At 41.0% G+C, this 26394-nt stretch overlaps 1 protein-coding gene across 3 annotated transcripts in view; it reads right to left on the bottom strand.

The window, feature by feature from the left end:
- Positions 1 to 26394, bottom strand: part of POC1B (POC1 centriolar protein B) — a 111331-nt gene that overhangs the window by 24723 nt on the left and 60214 nt on the right. For 2 of the 3 annotated variants that reach the window (XM_004602730.2, XM_055118470.1), the window contains exons 8-10: positions 26068 to 26136; positions 24756 to 24908; positions 18653 to 18733 (exon numbers count right to left, since the gene is read on the bottom strand). In XM_004602730.2, coding sequence (XP_004602787.2) covers positions 18653 to 18733; positions 24756 to 24908; positions 26068 to 26136 — 303 coding nt within the window. The remainder of the gene's footprint in view (positions 1 to 18652; positions 18734 to 24755; positions 24909 to 26067; positions 26137 to 26394) is intronic. The other variant, XM_055118469.1, reaches the window with a different exon arrangement.

The raw sequence follows: 26394 nt of genomic DNA on the forward strand, positions 1-26394 counted from the left end.
CTAGACAGAAGGTGCCAGTAGCTTTTAAAAATTAACTCATTTATTTATTGTTTTGTTTGGGGACCACACCCAGCGGTGCTCAGAGCTTACTCCTCACTCTGTATGTAGGGATCACTCCAGGTGCAGCTCAGGGATAATACAATTTATTGAATCAAATATTTCTTCATTATTCAAAATATGTTTAAATGCTTTTATGTCTGGCTTTACAGAAAAAAATAATAAGCTATTTCAGGGCAGGGAGTAGTTCATCAAATAATTCATAATTAATGAATTAATTTGCCTTAATATATTAAGTAGTAAATGAATAAGAATATAATAAATATACATTTGAAAGGAAAATCAGTTTTGAACAAATCCTTTACAAAACATTTTCAGATGTATATATTTTTGTTTTGTTTTGTGGCCACAACCAGCTGTGCCTGGGGCTTACTCCTGGCTCTGTGCTCAGGAATCACTCCTGGCAGGGTTCATGGAACCATATAGGGTGCTGAGGATTGGGCTAACGCTTTGCATGAATGTGCAAAACCAGGTTTTTCACACTGAGCCATCTATATGTGTGTAAATCTGTTTGTAAGTTCTCCATTGTGGATTATCTCTCCCTGTAGCACTATTATACTAAGAGCTTGTTAAGTCCCGAAACTTAACCCCTGTATCTTAACCCCTGGGTGTCTTCTCTAATCCTAATGTATATTTTTGGGACAGGGAGGGAACTACAAGCTGTGCCCAGGAGGCCTGGTCTAGATATTCAGACCTGACAGGTTAGTGCTTAGGCCTGGCTATTCTATGGGTCACCAGGACCACTCTGGGGATATTTGGGGACACGAAGACTACATCCAACAGTGTATAAGGGGCCATGCATGCCAGGAATTGAACCCAGGACCTAGCATTTGCAATCCAGCCCTTTAAGTTATCTCTCCTGCCTACAGATGTCATTTCTAAAGTAGAAAAAAAGGAGGGTGGGGGGCAAGTGACTCAGTGGTTAACAACACGAGCACAGCAAGAGTAAGGATATAGTTTGTTCTTGGTGTCATCCATGGGCACCAAGCATGGTCTTGGCAGCTCTGCTGTGTGGAATACCCTGAATCACAACAGATAATCTTCAGCACATGGCCATGATGTGTGCAAGCAGTTTTTTATTCATTTTTTGGGGGGGTTTGTGTCATACCTAGCGGTGCCTAGGGTTTACTCCTGACTCTGCACTCAGGATCACTTCAAGAAACTATATGCAGTGCTATGGATCAAACCCGGGTTGGCCACATGTGAGGCAAGCACCCTACCCACTATACAATCCAGCCTCCACAAGCCGTTTGACTAAAGGTCACAATCCCTGATGCAGCCCGAGTGAGCATGCATGGCAGCCCCATAGCAACCACTGGAAAGTGCTCCATCCAGAATGTGCCTGAGCACTTCAGTGAAAGAATATAACCCCAGGGAGCACTGTGGCCAATGGTACAAGAATCACCACCAACATATGCGACCCCCAGTCTCTGCAACAACAGTAAAGACCGGAAGGGAAGGGGTAAACAAACTAAATAGAGGGACGAATGAGATTGTCTTCCAGCAATTACCTAAAACATGAAGGACTTTAATAGGGGGCCATGCCCAGAACCCAGCAGACCTCACACCTCCTCCCACCCCCAATCTGTGGCTGGTTCAGTACTCAGGGTAGCCCTTAGCTTGGGGCAACCAGATCGCACTTGGCGATGCTCAGGAGCCACTGGGGTTGCAAATGGTAGTGGTAGGGGAAGAGAAGACTGGCGCTAAGGGTTGAACTAAGGGCCTTGAACATCTGGGCATATGTTCTGTCATGAGGACACTCTCTCAAGGCCCTTCAAATAATCCTGAAAAAGTACTTAGACAAAGATTCCACTTCTAGTAATTAATATAGGAAGTCGGTCTAATATCAAGCATTTTAAATCTATAATTACCATCTAAAATATTTAGCATCTGACAAAGGTTATATAACCGGACATAGCTGAACAACTCCGGGGCAGGAGAGATAGTACAACAGGGGGGGCACTTGACTTGCATGTGGTCGACCCCAATTTGATGCCTGGCAAGACTTACAGTCCCAAGCACCCAGAAATCATCACTGAGCGCAGAGTCAAAAGTGAACCCTGAGGACCACCAGGTGAGGCCCGCAAAACCAAAAAAAAAAAAAAAAAAACTTCATGAGGAATAGTTTATAAGTAGAATATCAGAATTTTAATAAGTTTTTATTTACAAGTTCATTATAAATAACTGAAAATAAGATGTTATGATAACAGTACCTTGCTGGATTAAAATACTATATACTTTATATTTTACACAGAAATACAATCCATTTCTATACTATATATAAATATACTCTATATTTCCCTATAGTTTCATGTGTAGAAAGATGTGTGTGCACTCCTCTGTATTATTAGTGGCAGAAACTGAGAAACCAAAGGCAAAAAAACCCAAATAACAAAAAACCAATGTCTGTGTTTATAAAGCTTTTTTTCCCCCTTTTAAAAAACTAATTACCATGAGGGGAAATGCCTAGGAGAAGTAAGTTGCATACCACTATAAGATCCAAAAATACTTTCCACACATGCCAAGAGTAACAGTGAATATGATGGCGATCCTATAACTTTTAAGAGGAATGGATGACTAAGAATCATAACTACTGCACACAGCATGCACGCATGCGCACCGCGCACACACGAGCACACCCGCACGCACTCAGGAAGTTCTTAAAGAGGAAGCAGTGACACCACTAAAGCACAGCTAGTACCTTCAGAGATTAAACAGAACCAGTTTTGTTTGCTTCATATTTCAGTCATGGTATCTGCCAAGTAGCCAGCATTATTCAAATAAAGTTTTCTAAGAAGTCTTCATGATAAAAGATTTGGGGTGGATGTCTACGATCTGTTTATCATCATAACCAGCGTATTTACCCTGGTGCTTCAATTCCGGGCTCAGCCCCCATTGTGGCTTGATCGATCAATTAAAGATTTTTATATATGTTAAATCCAGTCTGGCTGCTCCTGTGGGCGGCTCCATGCCCTGCTGCTTTCCTATCCCCGTAAAGGGGATAACGGGGGTCTTTAGCTACCCAGCAGCCCAACTGTAAGAGCAATTCTAGGCTCATCTCCCTCCTCTCCTGTCCCGGCAAAAACAAAGTCTTGACTCTTCAAGATTCCATGAGCCAGTCCCTTCTTCAGTTCCTATGCCGGGAGCTCAGCTTAAACATCTTTTTCAGGGAAACTACTTGACCTACTCTCCTGGCTGTGTTGAATGACCCCATATAACTCACCATAATGCTTCCCATCCCTCAAACATCCTTCTCATCCAGCTCCTACCCAAGTGATGGCAAGTCACATCTGGATTTGAAAAATGGACGCACAATGATGTTGAGACATCCCTGTCCTAGACCTAGTGACTCCCCTTTGCAAGGCTGATGAACAAACACACCAGGTTCACAGCCTGAGCTTTGCTGCTGCAGAGATCTCCTCCTCTGTGGTCAGTATTAGAAGAGATTTTCTCATGCCTGCCAAGATTCCCTCACTTGGGGCCTGGCTGAGCTATGACTAAGGAATAATTGATTCCATCTGGGCAGAGTTTTCTACTCCCGCTAGCTGGTTGGACATAGTCTCCACGCACAGTCTACAAGCATTACAGGTACCAAGTAGAGGGGCTGAAAGCTAATCTGAGCTACAAGGGTCACATCCAAACCCCGCACCCTCGTAGGAATAACAGCCCCGGGATGGGGACAGATAGGAGGAAAAGAATAAAGGGTTTACAGCATTGAAATTTTTAATATTCACTCCCTGGTTCTCACAAAATTCATTTCTTCTTAATGTTTAAGAAACATTTTGACTAAAAATAGGGTGGGAAAATTATGTAAGTTAGCAACTGGATTTACCAGCTAGAATATCTGCATGAAATAAACTGTGCTGACGAATATAATGGAAAGGCTTAATTGCTATAAAACACATGACAGGCAGCAGTAACACCACCGTTGCCAAGATAACTGCTCAGCGAGTGCCAAACTATAAACTAAAAATAAGCAAATAAAGCACAATCAGAGATATAAACCTTGAGAATGACATTTCCCTTGACTAATAAACATAAAAATAATAGCACGAAGTTATACAAATAAAAAGATCTTCACACTTGATTAAAATGTAATACAGTATTTTGAGAGAACTGTCATTATTTAAATATGGAGTTATAGTTACACTTGAAGGGAAAGCTGGTCTATTTTTAAATATTTTTCCCCACAATTCTGTTTCAGAAACCTGTTTCAGTATGCTCAGTTTTAAAATGGCAACAGGGGCCCAGGACATGACTCAGTGGTAAATCTTTTTCCTCACTTGCATGAGACTTGTGTTTGATTCTCAAGATAAGGAGGAAAACGACAACATTGTTTTAGTGTGTTCTTATTTGCTTGAAAACTTCCACATTATTTAAGTGTGTACCAAAGATTGTTTCTGCCAGAGACAGAAGAATGTGAACTTTTAGTACATTCATGCCCCGTGTGTCAAACAGAATTCTCTATCATTTGTAATTCACAGAACAACTTCCGAATATACCCAATTTCTTAAGAGGAAAGCACATAAAATTAACTAATATTAATACCTTGAATTTCTATTAATACCTTGAATTTCACCAACTTTTTTTTTTTCTATGTGTACTGATTGTACACAGAATTCCCCAGGAGTATGATTTGGGGAGAGTGCAAAATTCTTCACAAGTTTAATTGATTTTCCTAATCACAGCAATAGTCTTCACTTAATAATGTATTTCCAAGAGATGTGTGTGTGTGTGGGGGGGGGCGGCTAGAGATGGCTCAAAGGGAGTATTTGTCTTACAAGACTGAGAACAAAGGTGTCCTGAGGCCACCATGCCGTGCTCCATCTGCAATCTGGGCTGCTCTGCTGTCCATGAGTGATCCCAGAATCACAAGCCCAAAGCCGGTGAGCATGAACGTGGGCTCACCAGCAAGAGAACGCAGCCATGGTAAGCTTTACCCTGAGTGCACCAGAGCCGTGACGTCCCCACCCTGCCCTTCAGGCACCACGCCCAAACCTGTGTACACCTCCCAATTGCAGCGACATCAACAACAGAGGGAAGGGGGAGGGGTAAAAATAATGCATATCCAGCTGTGTTTAAAATAACTAATGACTAGGGCTGGAGAGAGATGCAGCGGGTCAGGCGCTAGCCCTGCAAGCAACGGAATGAGATTTGCTCCCTGACACTGCATATGGTCTCCTGGGCGCTGCCAGGAGTGATCCCGGGGCACATCTGGGTGCGTTCCCCAAAATATAAATTTAAAAACTTTACTGTAATTATCTCAAAATTTCCACTAATTGTTATCCCCCAAGTACAGAGCTTTGAATCCCCCACTTTTTCTTTCCTACTATAGAGCTGGCAAGATACCGAAGTATCGCGCCTGCATGGCAGAGCCTGGCAAGCTACCCGTGGCATATTCGATACGCCAAAAACCAGTAACAATAAGTCTCACAATGAGAGACGTTACTGGTGCCTGCTCGAGCAAATCGATGAGCAACGGGATGACAGTGACAGTGATTGAATCACAGTGAGATACACAGTTACAAAGTTGTTCCTGCCTACGTTTCAGTCATACAATGTTCCAGCACCCATTCCTTCAGGGATGTATGTTTCCTAACACTCATGTTCCGGGTGTTCCCTCCCGCCAACACCCCTGGCAGACAGCCTGTCTTCATGGAAGATTTCTCTGTCTCTCTCTTTCTGTCTCTCTCCCTTCCTCCCTCCCTGCCTCTCTTTCTCTCCTCTCTCTCTTTCAGAGTCTCTCTCTTTCTCTCCTCTCTCCCTCTCGCCCACCCCCTTTCTCTCTCTCTCCCTCCCCCCACACCCCTTTTAGGCATTGTGTTTTGCAATACAGGTATTGAAAGGTTATCGTGGATATCACTTTCCCTCCTTTCAGCACTCAGTCCTTGTCCAGAGCGATGGTTCCCAAGTATTACTGTCAGAATTCCTTCACTGAGAATGACTTTTAGTGAGATTCACTGCCTGACCCAAGAAAGATATCATTTAAGATGATGAACATATTTTATATAATATCCTTAGAGAATGGACAAAATAGGACAATTCTTTATTTGACTGAATGGAAGTTTCATACATTAGAACTGCCCAACTGGATTACACAATGTCTTCAAAAGTTCCACCAGAGAGATGGTATAGTGGGAGAACACATGCTTTGTATGCAGCTAATCAGGGTGCAATGCCCTGCACCCCAACCACGTGGTCCCCTGAACACTGCCTGGAGTGATCCCTGGGTGCAGAGCCAGGAATAAGCCAACCTCTTGACATAATCACTCCCAAAGAGGAGACGGCAATTGAGCCTGAGGGCTGGCGGACACAGACGGACAGGCCCCCTTGGAACCAGGCGGGATGACAATAAGGGGAACTGACGGGTAACAATGTCACAGAGAAACAAAGGCTGAAGGAAACAGGATTCTGCAGACAGGGGAAGAGTTCTGCAAAGTGTCTCAAATCAGGAGAAATAAAAACACATTAGGTAGGTTTGGGCATGTATTTGAGTTTCACCCACAAGTTTTCCAGCCCAATAAACGAAGGCTATTTACCAAGAAAACACAGCTCTGTTTAAAAAATACGTGTTAAAGGAAAACAGAATTCACCTTGTAAAAAAAAATTAAATTGTAACCAAATCAAATGGAAACTGATGTTATCCTACAATCCGCGAAGTGAAAACTACCTGTGCTTACCAGAAGGGCAACGATCCAAAGAGACCTTCCACACACATAATCCTTGCCACAAAGATTATCTTTTCTTGCAAAACAACAAATAAAACATGAAAATTGGTGATTGGGTGAGGGAACTGGGGGAACGGTTAGAGAAAAGCAACAAAGCCCTGCCAAGGAGGTAAAGCCCTTTAGTCAACATAAAAAAAAAATAAAAAGAGGAAAGAAAGGACAGATCAAATAACTATTCATTTTCAGGAAGTTAGGACACCTCATTAAGCTCGACCAACGCGTGATGGGCCCACCATACGGTGTCCCTTCTGAATGATCAGTAAGAGACAAGTGTGCCCTAAAATCAATGCTTCATGTTGTGGATTCTAATACTAAAGATTTGCACTTGATAAACTATGGCACATGCCAAGGCCATAGTTGGCCAGTGGGACCTGCCAATGCACAAAATCCCCAAGTAACCTTCACAAGCAACTCCTTCCAAGCGCTGACTCACTTCCCCATATGTTCCCGAATCAAAACCAGAGGTCCACAGTACATCCTCTTTTCTGCTTTTTCCAACCAGAGATACGGATCAGAACTTTCTGGCTACTACTCTCTTTGACAATAAAAAAAAAACCGATCAGGCTAAGCCATGTTGAAACCAAAAAAACAGGATCTTGGCATGTGGTCAGGCCAACACCAATCTGGGAAGCAAGGGAACAGAGTTTGGGCTAGAAATTTATTTTAATCTGGGCTCTAGCTTGCCTCTATTTAATAGCTGACATGACCTTGAGCCAGTTATTTTACGTCCTTGAGGCTAAATGGTGGTGCAAATCTATACACATCCATGGTAAGGAGGAACATGCTTGGTAGGGCATGGACATATGGTGGCTATTTTAATGGGATCCAGATATATGGTGAGAATGCTCTGGAATATGACTCAATATGACTGTGAAATACTTGTCTAGGGGCCAGCGCGATCGTTCAGTTGGTAGGATATTTCCCTTGCACATGGCTGCCCCGGGCAACCCATATGGCCCCCAAATACCTGCTGGGAGTGTGGTCCTGTTTGCAGCATCAGGAGTAAGTCCTGAGCACCACTGGATGTGAGACCAAAGCCAAAATAAGTCAAATACTAATCTAAATTACTATACTCCTAGATGAACAAACACAAAATGTTAAAGTTGGAAATCCAAGTTATCTTATAAACCTAAAGCAATGTCAATCAATATTCCAACAGGATGTTTTTGGAAAATGGACAGAATCATTTTTAAATTCCTAGAGAAAATAATAGAGCAGATTATCTAAGACGTCTTGTGGGAAAAATGTGCACTATGTTTTGAATAAATATTTTAAAGCCATGATAATTTTTTTAAATTTTCTTTTTTGTTTTTTAATGAATCACTGTGAGGTACAGTTACAGATCTGCAAACTTTCTTGCTTATGTTTCAGTCATACATGTTCGAGTTCCCATCCCTCCACAAGTGCCCATTCTCTACCACCACTGATCCCAGTATCCCTCCCACCACCCCCATCCTGTCCCCCCACCCTACCCCGCCTCTGTGGCAGGGCATTCCCTTTTGTTCCCTTTCTCTCATTTTGGGTCTTATGGTTTGCACTAGAGGTATTGAGTGGCCATCATTCGGTCTATAATCTACTTTCAGCCTGCACCTTCCATCCCCAGCGGGCCCGCCAAGCAGCCTTTACTTGGTGGTCCCTTCTCTATCTGAGCTGCCTTTTCCCCCAGCATGTGAGGCTGGCTTCCAAACCGTGGAGCAATCCTCCTGGTACACATCTCCACTACTCTTGGGTTTAAGTCTCACATTCTGTTACTTTATATTCCACAAATGGGTGCAATCTTTCTATGTCTGTCCCTCTCTTTCTGACTCATCTCACTTAACCCTACTCTCTATGTTGGTCCACTTAAAAGCATGATCATTTTTAAACTATTATAAATGATTTAAAATGAACAGATTAATAAGATAGAGGGGAAAGTCTATGTACAACTGAACAGAAGAACTTAATGTTTTATGAAGTTAATTCAAATGAAGGGGGAAATGATACTTCACTAACTATAAATTTTCATCTCAAAATGAGAACTAGGGGCTGGAGCGATAGCACAGCGGGTAGGGCATTTGCCTTGCACGCGGCCGACCCGGGTTCGATTCCCAGCATCCCATATGGTCCCCTGAGCACAGCCAGGGGTAATTCCTGAGTGCAGAGCCAGGAGTAACCCCTGTGCATCGCCAGGTGTGACCCAAAAAGCAAAAAAAAAAAAAAAAAGAGAGAGAACTAATTCACCTATGGAGTTTAACATTTGTCACAAATAAAACATAAGAGGAGTAACTGGGGAACCAGAGAGATAGTGCCATTTAGTAAGGGTAAGGCACTTAGGGAAATAACAGTTTCATATAATCACACAATGATTATCAAAATTAAATGTTAAGCATTGAAACTATTATGTTTATTCAGCTCATATACATTTAATTTTGGCCATGAGACTTAATTATCTTTCATAGAACAATTTTTCTGCTTGAAAATTTAGAATTCCACAGGTTGATGGGGCTGAAGAGAGATTACATCAGGTAGGCCACTTGCCTTGCACGCAGCTGACCTGAGTTCGATCCCCAGCATCCCATATTGTTCCTGGGACACTGATAGGATTAATTTCTGAGTGCAGAGTCAGGAGTAACCCCTGAGCATCACTGGGTATGGCCCCAAAACCAAAAAAAATTAAAAACAGAAAAAAAAACACAAAAAACAAAACAAAATCCCAAAACACCCCCCAACCCACAACCCAGAATTATATAGGTTGTATTTATGTGTCATTAGATGCTATGGCTATGTCATATCTTATTAACATATTCAAATTTTGTTTAACTAGTAATTAAGTTATAACACTTGTTTAAAAAAGTTTTCCTTTAACCATATTTTATCATCATCATCATCATCATCATCATCATCATCCCATCGATCGTCAATTTTCTCTAGCAGTTTCAGTAACGTCTCCATTCGTCCTAGCCCTGAGATTTTAGAATCCTCTCTTTACTCGTCCTTCCCAATGGTGCCGCATTGGAGGCTCTTTCAGGGTCAGAGGAATGAGAGCCATCTACTGGTTTTGGCATATGAATACGCCTGGCAAGCTCCCCGTGGCGTATTCATATGCCAAAACCAAATTTTATGAAAGTTTTTTCCTCTTCCAAAGGAAATTTAATTTAGGCTTGCCTTCACTTTTTATTATCATAAGTAATGTTGAAGTAAACATCCTTGAATAGACAACTTTGTATGCATAATCATATTTTATCTTATTTCTTTTTGGATCTCCCAAGCTCTCCGAGGGAGCCTAGGGCCATTCCTGAGGACACTCAAGCAAGCTGGCCCAGTGAACAGATTCCAGGAAGTTGTGTCTCTCATACCCTGTGGCACATCAGGTCTGCAGCTGCTTCTCTCAGGGATGTCCAGGGTACCCTGTGAACCCTGGCCAGGCAAGTCCGAAGCACTGAACTATCTCCCTATCCTCATCTAATTATTTTTAAGGAAGATTTATGATCTTTAAAATGTTCACTCAGGATCCAGCAGGAACACAGAAACCACAACGGCTATTTTAACATTGAGAATATAATAAAGGGGACTGGTTAAACAGGTTTGGAAGCTAGTAGAAGGAGTGTGGAGTAAATGTATGAAGCAACTCTCCTTCAGGGCTGGTAGAACAAAGAAAAGTGCTTGGACTGCTAGAAACTGGATCCTCAGAGAGCCCTCACTGAGTTAAGATGGTTCCTTCTCAGGAGAGAAGAGGAACTGTCATTAAAAAGACATTCTGAAAAGGAAGAGGAAACGCCTGCCATTCCTTTCCATCTCCTCTTCAACTTCAAACAAACAACAATGTGCTCTTATGTGCTTTCGTGCAATAACCCAAACAAATGCATGAGAACTAAAGGAATTATGCCATCAAAAACTGAAAACCACCAAAATTCTGCAGTGATTCTGAAGCTAGTTCTAAAAGCACATGTGATTTAAAAGCTACTACAAACCGGGCTTTTGTAGGAGCCACTGTCTTCATACAGTAGAAGGTTGTGGGGTTGGGGGTGGATAGGTCAAACTAACCTAAGACATCCTCCAACTGTGAAAGCCAAGTCGAGTCCAGCTGAATTACTAAATGATAAGGGTCTCTTAAATCAACAGAGTTTGGTATTCCCGGGCTTCTATGAGTGTCGTGGGGTATGACATCTTCCACTGACGCTTACCTATCTCAGAAATTAAAAACAAGAACATTGAAAGACACAGAAGAAAACTAGGCAAGGACCAGCCAGTACACTTGGTTGATAAGTACAACCAGTGTACAACAAGTACAACAAGTGTACAGCCAGTACACTTGGTTGATAAGGATCTGTATATATATATATATATATATATATATATATATATATATATATATATATATTGCTTTTTGGGTCACACCTGGCGATGCACAGGGGCTACTCCTGGCTCTGCACTTAGGAATTACTCCTGGCTGTGCTCAAGGGACCATATGGGATGCTGGGAATCGAACCCAGGTCGGCCGCGTGCAAGGCAAACAAACGCCCTACCCGGTGTGCTATCTCTCCAGCTCCAAGGATCTGTATTTTCTTGGAAGCTGTAATATATCTTTCAAATCCTGACTTGCTAATACAAAAAAAAAAAAACACCCAAAAGATGCACACCAACAGGCTTGCTGATGACATCCACCAAATGTCAGCTATCTAGCGGTGGAGTCAAGGAATCAAGCCAACTGGCTTTGCCATCTAAGCAGCGCCAAAGCACTTAAAACTAGATGGGGAGAGAGGTAGAATACAGCTGAGAGCTCAGTTCACAATTTTCCAAGGAACTCCAGCACACCTGCAATGGCATTTAGCTCCAGAGCGAGCCGCCCTCCAGGTCAGCAGGAAGCTCTTTCCCCCCAGGCTGACCGTCCAGGAGACAGCACTTTTCAGAGTGCTACTAGGGCAATTTCCTGTGTGAAAAGCTCACTGCTGCTCTTGCATTCCTCAGGGTGCATTGACTCTCATCTCAGAGGATGTGCCCTTCCCCAGGAAGAGGAAGAAACCAGTTGTTGCCGGTTGTGGGGGCTGAGAGCGGCTGGGCATTTTCAGCATGCCTCAGCCTCAGCTGTGGGAACTGAGGACACGGCTGAGATTCCCAGGCCCTGGCCAGGCCCTGTCACTGCGGCAGGGACCATCACAGTGAAGAGGGACAGAACCTCAGAAAGTGGGACATAAATCATACCTGAGCCCCAGCACATTTGGGGCCCAGAAATGTGTGTGTGTGTGTGTGTGTGTGTGTGTGTGTGTGTGTTTTAAAGTATTGAGGCTGGTGGACTTCCCAGGATGTACATTTTCTGAACCCCAGCACCTTTGGGTCCCAGAAATGTGTGTGTGTGTGTTTGTGTGTTTGTGTGTGTGTGTGTGTGTGTTTTACAGTATTGAGGTTGGTGGACTTCCCAGGATGTACATTTTCTGAAATCCTTTTTTGAAGTCTTTTCTTGACTCTTTCACAAAGAAGAGATAAGGTCTAAATGATGTCTGTCACCAGGTATAAGGAACAGCTTCACTGCACAAAGTATTATTTAACTAACTTTCAAATTAATTAACATTAAACTTTTGGCTAAAAAAAAACACATCAGCTTTCTCTCCCTGTGACTTGGAAACACTAAGAGAATAAAGCTTGTTAGTATAATTTTCAGTACAGTCCAATTAAACATTTGGGGATTACTAGTTATTATGATTATTATTAAAAAGTGTATTTTATTTGGAGGGTAAGAGAAAAATCTCTGATGCACACTATGATTCCTTTAATTGTAATGACAATCTCTTGGTAAATTTTATAGATTCCAAGATCATCATTTTCTTTTAAAAATCCACAATCCTTACCAAACTAAAAAGGTTTAGTCTGATTTTTGCTTTTACAATCCCCAAACACATTTTCTAAAGGTCAGCTATCACATGCACAACTGCTGGTGGTTGTACAGCAGATGGGTCAGATGTTTTTCAAAAGCAAGGACACAACTAATTTGGAATTTGTCTTTTCCCTTCACAAATATGCTCTCTACCTACACTTTGTATCTGAAAAAAAAAAAATGTTGTGCTTCCTATTTTTAAACAGTAAAAGACTGGTAAAAATGTTTTATTTTCCGGGGCTGGAGAGATAGTACATCAGGTAGAATGATTGTCTCGGATGTGGATGACCCGGCTTAGATTCCCACCATTCCAGGAGTGACCCCTGAGTGCACAGCCAGAAGTTAAGCCCTGACCATTGCCAAGTGTGCTCAGAAAACAAATAAACAAAAATGCTTTATTTCCTTAGTTGTCAACAATCACAAATATCTTCTTTTTAAAAGCCCTTTGATGATTTATCTCTTGCCATTTCACAGGGCAACTTTATAGGCTGGAGAAATAGCATGAGGCCATAAGGCACTTGCCTTGCTTGTGGCCAAACCTGGCTCAATCCCTGGCAACTCATATGGTCCCCTGAGCCCTGCAGGGTCATCCCTGAGCATAAAGCCAGGAAAAATGAGTCCTAAGCACTGCTGGATGCACCCCACCCCCCAAAAAAAAAAACCCCCAAGCAATATTAATAACAAAAAAGGCAATGTTTTTAAATTATTTCTCAAATGATGAAAATTTGTCCTTTACTACTATTTAAGCATCTTGGAGCTACATTTCATTTCTTTTTTAGTTAAAGGATTAAAAAAAATGATTCCATCCCATTTGACATACTCAGTATCATTCATTTGAAATTGACTTTTAATAAAAGGAGAATAAACTATGGAAAGTGCCAGCTAACAAGTCCAGGAAGCTGTATTCCCCAAGCATTTATGTTCATTTCCTTAAACTAAAAGAAGGTGTAGTATAGATACCTGGGATGACTCAACCAATATCTTAAGATATTTACAAAAAAAATCTCTTTCTCAATCTTAAGGGAAGGCAACAAAGCTACAAATATATCAGGCTCAAAAACACATACACTAAACCTATACATCAAATGCCACCTTATACACATTTGCAAAGTTCAAGACTTTAAGAAAGAACCTTGCCTTCCTCATTTGGTGCCAATACACAAGTCTAGGAATATAAGCATCCAGAAAAGGATTGAATGCAGAAGGTTCGTAAAACCATATAATTGTATTGATTTCCTTACAAATGAAATAATAATCTGGAGACAATCAATTGTCTCCCCACTTACTCTTAGAAATTTCAGTTTTGAGACATTTAGGTTTGCATACACTGCGTTCTTTCAAGCCAGTAGTCTTTCCAAATCTTTGCTTACATAAGCAGCTCGGAACTGGAATAACTCTGAGCCAGTTATGCAATGTTGTCTAGTAACCAGGACGAACTGTTGCCACAACATCACGGAAATATTCTCTCTGTATCTGCAAGTTTACTCTTTGAATGTCCATATATTTTGTCAATACATTGGTGTTTTTCACAGAGCACTTTCCACCTGACAATCTCTGTGAAAGCATGTAACCTTTTTCTTCCCCCCAAACAGGCTGATGACAAGAATCCTTTGGAAAGGCAAACCCATGCTCTTTGCTGCAAGGTGCAAAGGATGTGGCCTCCGGGAAGGAGGAATATGTTCTGCGGCCCTTCTCGAAGCTACACAGATAGCAGGGCATCTCTCACATTCATTCAACTGATCTCATTCCTGATCCTAGAAAATAAGACAAGAAAACAACGATTCTCCAGGGCTGGAGCGATAACACAGCGGGTAGGTCATTTGCCTTGCATGCGGCTGACCTGGGTTCAGTTCCCAGCATCCCATATGGTCCCCAAGCACCGCCAGGAGTAATTCCTGAGTGCAGAGCCAGGAGTAACCCCTGTGCATCGCCGGGTGTGACCCCCCCACACAAAAAAAAGAAAGAAAACAATAATTCCTTCTGTCTTAGCTAGCTCTTGAGGCAGGAGCTCATCTCAGCTACCCTGAGCTCATGTTAGCATCCCTGAGGAAGGCACTTAGGGACGCCCAGGCTGGTGATATCCCTTCTGTCTGTCTTCTCAGCTCTTCCTCCAAAACATATCCAGACCTCTTGGTCCTCCACTACCACCTCCAGCATCCCCTCAACAAAGAGTCCCTTCTCTTTCCCTTTTTCTCTCCATCCCCCACCACCCCCACTTCAAGATCTGAGGGCCTGCCACTCTAGGCTCCAGAGAGTCTCATGACTTGCTCCCTCCTTCACTCTAGTGCCATTTTTCACAGAACACTTGCCCTGCCCACACTCCCTGAAATACACTACTTTTCTCATATGCCTCATATGCCTGTTTTTCTCCTTTTGGCATTGTTTGGATTCACTACACTAGTTTTCGGGTTTCCTCTTTTTTCAGGGGAGGGGGTGTACCTATAAATTGCCTACTCCTCCCTCCAAGGGAATGTTAAATGTAGGTTTCACCGGGACAGGTATTTTTCTTTCTTTCTTTTAAATTTTTTTTTTCTTTTTGGGTCATACCCGGCAATGAAAGGGGTTACTCCCGGCTTTGCACTCAGGAATTACTCCTGGCGGTGCTCAGGGGGCCGTACGGGATGCTGGGAATCGAATCCCGGTCGGCTGCGTGCAAGGCAAATGCCCTGTCCACTGTGCTTTTGCTCCCGAGGTATTTTTCTTTCTTTGACTTTATTTTTTTAAATCCAGAATAGTGGGTGCAGAGATATGTTAGTAAATACTGAACAGGGAGCCTGTGTGAGACCTGAATACATCTGTCAGGCAGTTTAAAGAGCAAACTAGACTAATGCACTTTCGTTACTGGAGTGCTTGTTTTCCGTTTACTTTTGCGGTGTGTATTAACATCTTGCTTTCCCACTGGGAATGCCCTCATTAGAACCCCTACCCACGTCCAGTTAAATCAGGAAGCAGACACAGATTTTCTTCTAGAGAAGCTCTAGTTTACTGGAGCTTACTAGTGATCTTTTCTGAAGGCTCTCATTAATAAACTTTCATTTGACAAGCACATGAGCTAGTCTACTGAGAGTATCTTTTTCTCCTTCTGTGGTTATTTCTATCTTACTAGATTTTATATTTCTTGAGGTTGGACAGCAAGTATGACTTCCCTCTTAGCATCTGATGTAATGACTTCCTTAGGAAGACGTATTTTGACTGAGAGAGCAAAGAAATACAATAGACCCTTGCTTTTATTTTTCTATAATGCAACTATAAAGCTCTGGCTATTGTAAAGAATTCACTTGACCCGAAATACATTCCTAATTCTAAACAAAGGCATTAAAAATTACATTCATATTCTCATGGTTGTGGGAATAGAGGTAAGAACAGCTTCAGCTCTCTGAAGAATCTTTGTCAAAGCAACACTTGCCAATATGTAAGGAGACCACAGATTAAAAATCAGTTACAGTGGGGCTGGAGTGATAGCACAGTGGGTAGGGCATTTGCCTTGCATGCAGCCAACCCGGGTTCGATTCCCAGCATCCCATATGGTTCCCCAGCACCTCCAAGAGTACTTCCTGAGTGTAGAGCCAGGAGTAACCCCTGTGCATCACTGGGTGTGACCCAAAAAAAGCAAAAAAAAGATTTTAAAAAAATTAGTAATTTGTAGACTAATGGGAGGGAAACAATTTCAAGTAATTTTAATAACTAATTATCTATCCATGAGTCAAAAGGAAAACATTTTAGAAATACATTTTTTGTTACTGTTTGTAGGTTTTTTGCATCTTTTTGGACAATATCCCCAGCTTAGGGCTCTGGGCTTACTCTTGGCTCTGCCATCTGGGGATACTCCTTGCAGACTTGGAGGACCAAATGGGTTGCTGGGGATGGAACCCAGGTCAGCAGTGCGCAATGCAGGTGCCCTACCCGCTGAACTGCTCTACTATCACTCTAGCCCCAGGATATTCTTTATAGAAATAAAACCAGAGAATGAATTAAGAAAATAAACAAAGACTGGAGACTATACATTTTCCTGGAGGTAAATATTTATCTGCCAGATTAGATACCTAGATGAGATTTCAGTAATCTAATCCCAAACCAATATATTACAAATAAATTGCTGCTTTCTTCTGTTTTTTTTTTCTTCTTCTTTTTCTAGTTTTGGGGCCACACCTGACAGTGCTCAGAAGTAACTCCTGGCTCTGCGCTCAGTACTTAAGGGATCATAAGGGATGCCGGGGGCTGAACCCCGGTTGACCATGTGCAAGGCAAGCACTGTACTCTCTCTCAGGCCCATCTTCTATTATTAAGCATCAAGCTTTACAACTTAGAGTAACAGCCAAGTACTTTTATCATATTCCTTTTGAATCAAATTCTGAGAAATTAAACTGTTTTTGCCTTAATGATAGCAATTCATGTAAGTTAACAATACTTTTTATGGAACTAACAATTTAACTCTTCAATCTAATACTGTTTCAGAATAAAACTACACATGTGTGTTTTTATAAAGAACTGCCTTCTCAGAGTCCCATAGACACTAAATTCCTGAGTTAAGGTTCTATAGACTTTGGCACCCACAATTGCCACAAATGGACAGAAAACCTGCTACCACTTGCTCGATGGTAGTTAATCCCATGGACACGGCACACACTCTGTCAAAAAGATCTGGATTCCCTGGGTCATACAGCCTTGCAAAGTTTAAAGGACACTGCCAGGAAGAGTGAGTCTAAATACTCCCTCTCTTTTTGATTTTTGATGATCTACATTCTCCTCTAAGCCTGAAAAACCTCATTTTAATCAACAGATAGGTAATACACCCGAAAACCTACCCATCTTTGGTTCCCTTTAGCTCACAGAGGCCAAAAACCCAGACTCTATAATCTTAACATAGATTATAGTAAACTAATTTCAATAGTAAACCTTTTGAGTAGTCTATTGACCATAAATTCTTTTGGCGCCATCCAATGAACTAAGCAGTAGGATAGGGAACACAAGGTTTAGTTAATCTTTAATGTTGCAGGAAAGTGCTCTGCCCAGAGATGTGAGGGTTATTCTGCAGATATATGCAATTTTTGTACGGAATCACAAACTTGAGGTCCTAGATAGAAGCAGCGATTCCCAAAGCCCCTTTAACATTCTGCTCCTTGGTTGACTGGCTAAGTTCTTAATACTGGAGATTTTTTTATAGGAAGAGACCGAGGAGTTTCTCTGCTATAGTATCAGCTCTGACGGACTTGGATGACTAAAGTTCTTTCTGGTATAGAACAGTCTTAGGATGAAATAATTCTCTACAGAATTTTTCTGTAACAAACACAGTCCCTGGAGAGCTATTATAAAGTTTATGAAGTTAAAATATCAAGATTATTTAAGGGTTGAGGTAGGGTTTGGCCACGCACTAAAAATTTTCACCAAATACTAACAATACAAACACCTTCATAGCAGTGTCATCAAAGATGTCATTTGTTCCCCTGTTCTTATGAAGAGTGGAACCAATAGCAGCAATTCTCTGTTGCAAAGATTCCATAAACTCAAGCTGAAAGGCTGAGACTCCAAGTCTTTTAAATCTCTGAATACACGATGTCTATAATTTTTATTTAAAAAAAAATTTCCAAGTAATGTCAGTACTTTATTTCCAAACAATCCATCAGAAATGATTCACAAAAGGAGACAATTTTCTTAATCCCTCTCAAGACAAGACTAAAGTATGTTTGGCACCTTTTGTTCCTCGAGAGCTAACGAAATGTCACCTGTGGGCAGGCTTACAGGAGAAGACAGTCTCTTATTTGAGTAAGATTAATCTGTCCCAGGAATAACAGAGCCAGTCGGTCCATGGAGCTCAGGGCTATGGCTTCCTGAAAAATGGGCGCTGCTCCCCCTTGTGGCCACTGAGACACATTGTAAATAGGATCTCCCCCCCCCTTCACCCGCCCACCATTTCTGTTAAAAACCAGGCTCTAAGATCCACTTTTTTCTCCTTTCTTACAATAAAAAGGAAATATTCCAAATAATGAAATACCACTTAACTGCAAAGACTGCTTACCATGGTAGAATCAAAAGACAGGACATCAACAACAGGAGGTGTAGAAGTTTGCATATCCATTACGTCAAGCTTTGGATTAATCTATGTACATACATTAAACAAGTCAATGTTAGATTTTTACATCATAAGCAACTGAATGCCATTGGTAATTAATGTAACAGGAAACATAAAGAACATTTTAATGTATTCTAAAATTAAAATATATTGATATATTTATTAGCAAGGAGGCAAATAATCTTAAACTTTAAACTAACAAAAGAAATTAGCCTAGAAAAGGTCATAAGACAAATCTCTCCCAGGTTTGCATTAAAAATTTTATTTTACATTATAAAATCAGCTAACTTCACTTATAAAGTTATTTTGGAAATAAAATTAAATGACCCACCTCCTCCAGGATGCAGAAAAAAAATCCTAGCCAGTTCATTAAGAAAAGAAAGGAAATAAAAAGGATTATTGTAAGAATTGGGATAGTGGAAATAAAATTGTCACTAATATATAATTATCAATGGGGAAATTCCATAATGAATCTACTGTTAAAACAGAATTGATAAGAGAATTTATTTGAACCAATACTAATGTACAAAATTAACTGCATTTCTGCACTTTCGCTATGAGTTAAAAAATGTCTTTGTAAATATTAGGAAGACATCACTTACAATATCATAAAAATTTAAAGTACATCAGAATAAACATACAAAGATGCTCAAAGACCTTAAAGGAGGTAGGGGGCAGCAGATCTAATGAAAAACAAAACTCAATAGACAGTAAAGAAGGTTAAATAAATAGGCCTATTATAAAGAACTCACAAGCAGCATCCTCTACATAGGATATAAATAGTTTAAAAATGACACCACAAATCAGTAGGAGGAAGAATTCAGGCCGGAAGTTCTTTCCCCAAATGGATGATACTATATCCAGGGGCAAGACACATACCACCTTTGCCTGGGGTCCTGATTTGGATCCCTAACACTCCCTGCCTGACCCGGGACCACTGGGTAGTCTCTGAGCACCATCAGAGGTGGTCTTGGTGGTCTCTGTGCACCCTCACCCAGCACCCTAGCACTCGGCCCAAGCACTAACCACCAGTCGCCCACCACCAGGCCAAGTATTGCCAGGAGTGATGTCTATTTTAAAATGGAGGAGGAGGATGAGGAGGGGGAGGACCATTTAGGGTTGAGGAAATGAGTTCTCTATAAATCTCTGCCTAATGTTAAGTACACAGAAAAAGTGCAGATAAATTAGAAATCCAAAATGCTTGTTTAAGCCACAATTAGCAGTGGTAAATGTATAAGAATGTCTTCATGGTATGTGTTTGGGAATATCTTAAACACTGCCAAAGCAAACCCATAAGGCCAAGAAAAAAAATAATGCCTTTATTAAGTCAAAATGGAGGATTTCTGCTTACCAAGGGACACCAAAAAGTTAGTAGAACAGGAGACCATATGCCTAAAAAAGGCACAAATATCTAAAATATCCAAGAAAAATCCACAACCAAAGTGAAGAGGAATGCAAATTCAGGTAAAAAATTATAAAAGAGAAAATATGGCAGCTAATCAAGAGATGAACAAATGCTTAGGAACACCAGTAGAAAATAAAGAAAATAAATACCACCATTAGACTATGAAAATCAGAAAGTCAGTGCTGCTGACATTGTTTATAGTAGCTTTACTTGTAATATCCCAAATGTGCACACACACACACACACACACATAAACACACACAAACATATACACACACAAAGTCCCCAAATGTTTGTCAACAGTAGAATAGGTAACTCTTGGGTCTTACTACTGTGGCAAATTCATCGGAATTCTATACAGCAGTAAAAATGAATGAAACACAACCATGTGCACTGGCATGAATTTATGAATTCAAGATCCACAGTTCAAGCCTCCTGGATTTCAGTGTTAAATTCTTTCCCAAATGGATTATATTATATCCAGCACTCTGAGGGGTGCTGGAATGACGGCGGGGAGAGGTGGCGGTAGGCATTCGTTTTCATGAGTGCACTTTATGTTTATTTTCTTAAGGAGGGTAGATTTCCAGCAAGGCACTGAGTGACTGCTTTTTTCTGAAAGAGGTTGGTAGGCTAAATACTGTAAAAACCTCCCAGAAGTGTGAAAAAAATACCAGGTTACGGAAAGCATTATAATTTTATTTAATTTATATAATGTCTAAACCCATCCAAAATAATATAATATAGAATGTTACCTTCAAACACATGTAGAAAGTTAAAGATAAAAGCAAAGAGATAACCTAATATTTACTAAACATAAATATTTACTAGACAATATTTACTAAACGAAGGAAAGAAAGGTAACAAAGAGAGCAAATCTCTCTTATCAGATCAACAGTGCCAACTCTAAGTCTACTGAAGAAGCTCAGAGAAGAAAGCACTTGGAGAGAGAAGTTTCCTAGGCAGGAAGAACAGTTCCAGAAGGCTCCTGAAAAATGGGTTTATCAAACCAAACAGTCATGCAGAGATGAGGTTCAGAACATTCCTCAGGATAGATAGAAGCACTACGGCGGCAGGTAAGAGTTTGGCAAAAGTCCACCTGCGGAAGGTGCAGGAATCTGAGAAAGCACTGGCCCCGCGTGGTGGGCCGAGGCTGAAATGTGCCTTAGGTCACACCTAACAGACACGCAGACCTTCGAGGAGAGAGTGGGTTACAGCGAGGACCCTTCTGCCACAGTCCAGGGCTCTTATTAAAGGGTGAACTTATTTTTGAAGGCATCATTCACGTATGATGGGCACAACTGGAACCTTGGGAATATTAAACTAGCTTTAGATTTCTCAACTCTGTGAGCACTGGAGGCATAACGTATCCAGCAACCCCACGTTATAGGAAAAAAGAGGTCAGGACTCAACAAGGGAAGGATAAGGGATGAGTCGTTCCGGCTGCCAGCCATTCCAGACAAGAGGAAAGAGCCCCTTTCTCTCAGCGGAGTCCAGAGTGCAAAATAAGAAAGCTAAGAATGATTCACTTTCCCCCCAATATTTTTAAATTAAATTTTTATTATGACACCATGATTTACAAAGTTGTTCATGGTAGAGTTTAAGGTACTATGTTTCAGTACCACTTCCATGACCCGTGTCAACTTCCCTCTATCAGTATCTCCACCACCACCCCTGCCTGTTGGACAGGCACTTTCGATTACTGGGGCTTGTGTTCAGTGTTGGGGAGTCAGCAATGTGTTTGGATAGCTACCTATACCACATCTCTCTAAAGAGATGGCTCGCAAACATTTGATTCTCTTTTGTCTACTGCCACCTAGTGTACAGAGGGAGTTATTGACCTATGAAAAATACAATCTGGTCTTACCATCTGAAAACCAACCCAGAGCAGCTCCAAAGTAAATCATATGGAGAAAGAAAAAAAAAATCAGAGGCTGAAGAGATGGTATGGTGGGCAATGTGTCTGCCTTGCTCGTGGCCAACCCAGGTTCAATCCCTGGTATCCCGTACGGTCCCTGCACGCCTCCAGGAGTGATGCCTGAATGCTGAGCCCAGGAGCCCTGAGCACCACCAGGTGTGGTCCAAACAACAAAGCAACAACATCCACAATGATACAAATCAGCATCTCTTACAGAGAAGTCCTTTAGCTTCTACAAGTTGGGCTACTTTTAATGTAACTAATGGCATTTTTCTGTAATATGGCACAAGTTGTTGCCACATACATTAAATGGAGCAGAAAAATTCTTTCTCTGTAAAATTAGTCTTTTCCACAATGCAGGTAGGCTGAGGGAGTAGCATAGTTCTTTACCAGGTGATTCACTAGGAAGACCAACAGCACCCTCCAGTTCCCCAACTTCACTAAAGGAAAAATGATAACTGAGAAATGGGGTGGGCTGCCATTGAGAGGACAGATTCTCTATCAAAGAACAGGGCATTGGGGCTGGAGCGATAGCACAGCAGGTTGGGTGTCTGCCTTGCCCGGGGCCGACCTGCGTTCGATTCCCATCTTATATGGTCCCCCAAGCATCGCCAGGAATAATTCCTGAGTGCACGAGCCAGGAGTAATCCCTGTGCAATGCCGGGTGTGACCCAAAAAGCAAAAAAAAAAAAAGAACAGGGTATCTAACTGAAGGCCCCGTGGGCATGAAAGCAGTTGGCTTATGCACCCCCTTTAAATGCTCTGGGTATTGAGGAGTCTAGGTACACAAAGCCTGCCACTAACAAACTATCAAGAATGAGGAATTATGCCCCCTCGCTCATTTTTGCAGACCCTAAAAGGCACACATGAACTGCATAGACATGTATCACCTGTTAAGAGGATGTAATTTAATTTTGATTATATTAAAGTATTACATCAAAAGGCCTAAAAGTAGAGAATGCAATGAAGAGTGCCTGTGCTGAAATACTAGTTCAGCATACAAGTGCTTTCATTTCTCATGGGATCAAAATGGTGCTTACTTCACCATTTTGTTTTAAAGTTTTGACAATAATCTATATTATGTAATTGCAGTAAGTCTCTATGTGCCAGATATTGTAGTTACTGTTTCTACTCTGACTGGTAAGAGATCAATTCTCTTACTGTTACTACTATAACTCTGAAGAGATCAATTCTCTTACGGTCATGAGCAAAATTCCGTCACAATGTTCAACATTTAGCTCTAATTCCATGATGAAAAGTCAGCTTTCAAAAGGACACAGCAATGACACTTTTAAAATGCATCTGGTTGCGAGCTTTGCAGGAGGGGCGCAGTCTAGGGGACATCTTGACCTAGTGACTGAGTTACACAAATTGCCTCTGATGGTTTCCCTGCTTTCTGGCTGTACTTTCGGAGCCACTCAGATGTCTTGTTGCTATTAAAAGGAAATCCAGTCTTCTCAAAGGGATGTGACGCACAGGAAATCACAGAGGAAATGGCTTGAGTCTCCAGTGCTGAGTAGCATGGTGTGGAAACACTGCTTAGGAGCAAGATTGGCCTCAGCCTATACCTTTGTCACAGGAATGCTACAGTTAAAAACATCTGACAAACTGGAAACATAGTACAATAGCTAGGGTGCCTGCCTTGCTTGCGGTGGACCTGGGTTCAATTGCTAGGATCCCGTATGGGCCCCCATGCCTGTGAGCACAAAGCCTGGCATAACCCTGGAGTATTGCTGGGTGTGACCCGAAACCAAAAGTAATTTTTTTTTCAAAAATAATTTTTGATTAAAAAAAATAATGAAAGCACCTGAGAGTCAATTTTTTTAAAAGGGTAAAAAAAAAAAATTCTAATCAAAATACACCTCACGTGCCGTATTGCAGAAAATGCCATTAGTTGCATTAAGAGTAGCCCAACACCTCGCATGAAAAAAGCATAGAAACATGAAATTACCAAATGCATTTATAACTATAGAAACTAGAAAAATATGATGAACAAAAAAAATAGATTGCATCATATTCTTTCAAAGAATTTTTTTTAAAGAGGTGGTTTGATACAATACTTATCCCAAAGAAGAAATAAAGAAAGTAGAAGAGTAAATCACTTATTTAGAAGAAGCAGAAGGATGGTAAGAAGTCAAAAAAGGATAAAGATAACAGGAAAGAAATGAAAATAAATACTGTCAAGGGAAACCAAGAACAGAAATCACCAACTATGGCTAGAAAAAGGATCGGGAAAATGTTTCAACAGCCTTAAAAATTAAGAAAAACAAACTTACATATATGTGCATGTACCTGAGATGAATTGAGATGCCTAACAGTACAGGTCAATTATACAGCGAAAGAACTGAGTGAAGCAGCAGATATAGAGACCATAGAGGAAGGGAGGACAGAGCAGGAGGTGACTCTAAACTGCCACCCAGAAAATGAGGGAGACAGCAAAAGGGTATGCCTTGCCACAGAATCGGGGCGGGGTGGGGAGGATGAGGTGGAGGTGGGAAGAGGCACACTGGGATCATTGGTGGTGGAGAATGGGCACTGGTGGAGGGATGGGTGCTGAGCATTGTATCACTGAAATGTAACCACGGAAGTTCTTAAGTCTGTAACTGCTCCTCAAGGGGATCCATTACAAAAATTACAAAAATTAAAAATTAAAAACAATAATAAAATAAACATTGTAACATTGGGAAAAAAAAAGAAAAAAATGCAAAACACATACATAAAATACTCACTTCAACTGTGTCAATTTTCCCCTCATGGGAATGTGGAGTCCTTGGGTAGATATCAAGAAGATGTGGTGATGAATCAAAATGCAACCTTTTGAGATTTCTTTTAGAAACATCTTTATAATTAAATTCATCGAAGTTGGTCTTCCATAACAACACCTATAAATTAATCACCTTGGCAGTTACTTACTTAGACATAAAACATCACTAAAGTTTTAAAAATTGACTATTAAGAATCATCCTTCGCAATAGTCCAGAGGCTAGACAAGTGCATCAATTGAGTAAAAACTTTTACGACTTTCAATATTTTATTTTCAGAGTACAGGAAGAAGAGATTTAGAATTTTAAATTGTCTTCACGTCTGGTTTAAAATTCCCATCAAGAATATGACTTAATAATATTACTAATTTGATTTGGGCAGAGTCCCTTGCCTCTACGCCTGGCTGTCTTCACCGGGGCCCCTAGGAGAGGATGGGTTGAGTTTCCCTCCCCACTCTGAGCAGAGCCCTGACAGCCGAAGACCTCCGGAACCCAGTCACAGCCATGCTCAACGCCGCTCTCCACATGTTCATGCCTCAGGCATGAAGGAACTGGCAGAGGAGCCCAGGTGTGCGGGACCGGGCCTCTTCTGCCCAGATCCCCCATTTTCCAGTAGCTAGGAGGTTATACCCAGAAACTGCCCTTGGTGCCATGTAATCATATCAATGGCCAACATCCAGAGACTATAAAACCAAGCTCCCGGAATCGACATCTTATAGCCTAGTTCTCCTTCTCAGAGAACCTGGCAAGCTACTGAAAGTTTCTTGCCCACATGGGAAAGGTTGGCAAGCTCCCCGTGGTGTATGCATATGCCAAAAACAGTAACAATGATGGGTCTCATTCCCTTGACCCTGAAAGAGCCTCCAATTCGGCACCTTGATAACTTAGATATACAAATATATATTTGCATATAAATATATATTATAAATATAAGTATATTTAGATATATAAATCAGATATACAAAAATTAGGTTATAATTCAAGTGAAAGTGTGACACTAATATCAGATAGTCAATGTCCATTATGTGGATAATCAATGTCCATTATGTGGATAATTGAGTGGAAAGATTAGCAAAATAAAATAAATTACTTGTTATAAAAATTTTTCAGTAATCATGCTATACCAACTAGGACAGCAAACTTCCTTGCAATAATTTAGAACATAAACTCATTGAGAATCATCATGACAAACACACAAGCTGACCGCAAAAATCTGAGCTAAAGTCTTGCATTCTTTAGCCTAACTAAAGTCAAAAAGGGAGATGAAAGATTTGCAAACCTGTGCATCGGCACCTCCTGATGCAAACTGCTCTCCGCCTTTCGAAAATGAAACAGTAAATACAGGCCCCTAATAAATAAAAGGAGATTTAAAAAATAATAAAAGTACCTGATGATGCTTTCTCTTGGTTAACAGCACTAACTTATTTCTGTTCTCATTTGTACAGATTTTTGCAATACGGCTGACAGAACACAGTTACTAGCAACTAACACAAGCTAAGATGATGAAGAATCAACCCAATGGTACCAAACATATATTGATAGCACATTTTTTGAACATAAAAGAATACACTTTTATTTCCATTAAAGATAAAAAAAAAAGCTTGTC

Source organism: Sorex araneus, chromosome 10 (genome assembly GCF_027595985.1).
Source record: "Sorex araneus isolate mSorAra2 chromosome 10, mSorAra2.pri, whole genome shotgun sequence".
Classification (NCBI taxonomy): domain Eukaryota; kingdom Metazoa; phylum Chordata; class Mammalia; order Eulipotyphla; family Soricidae; genus Sorex; species Sorex araneus.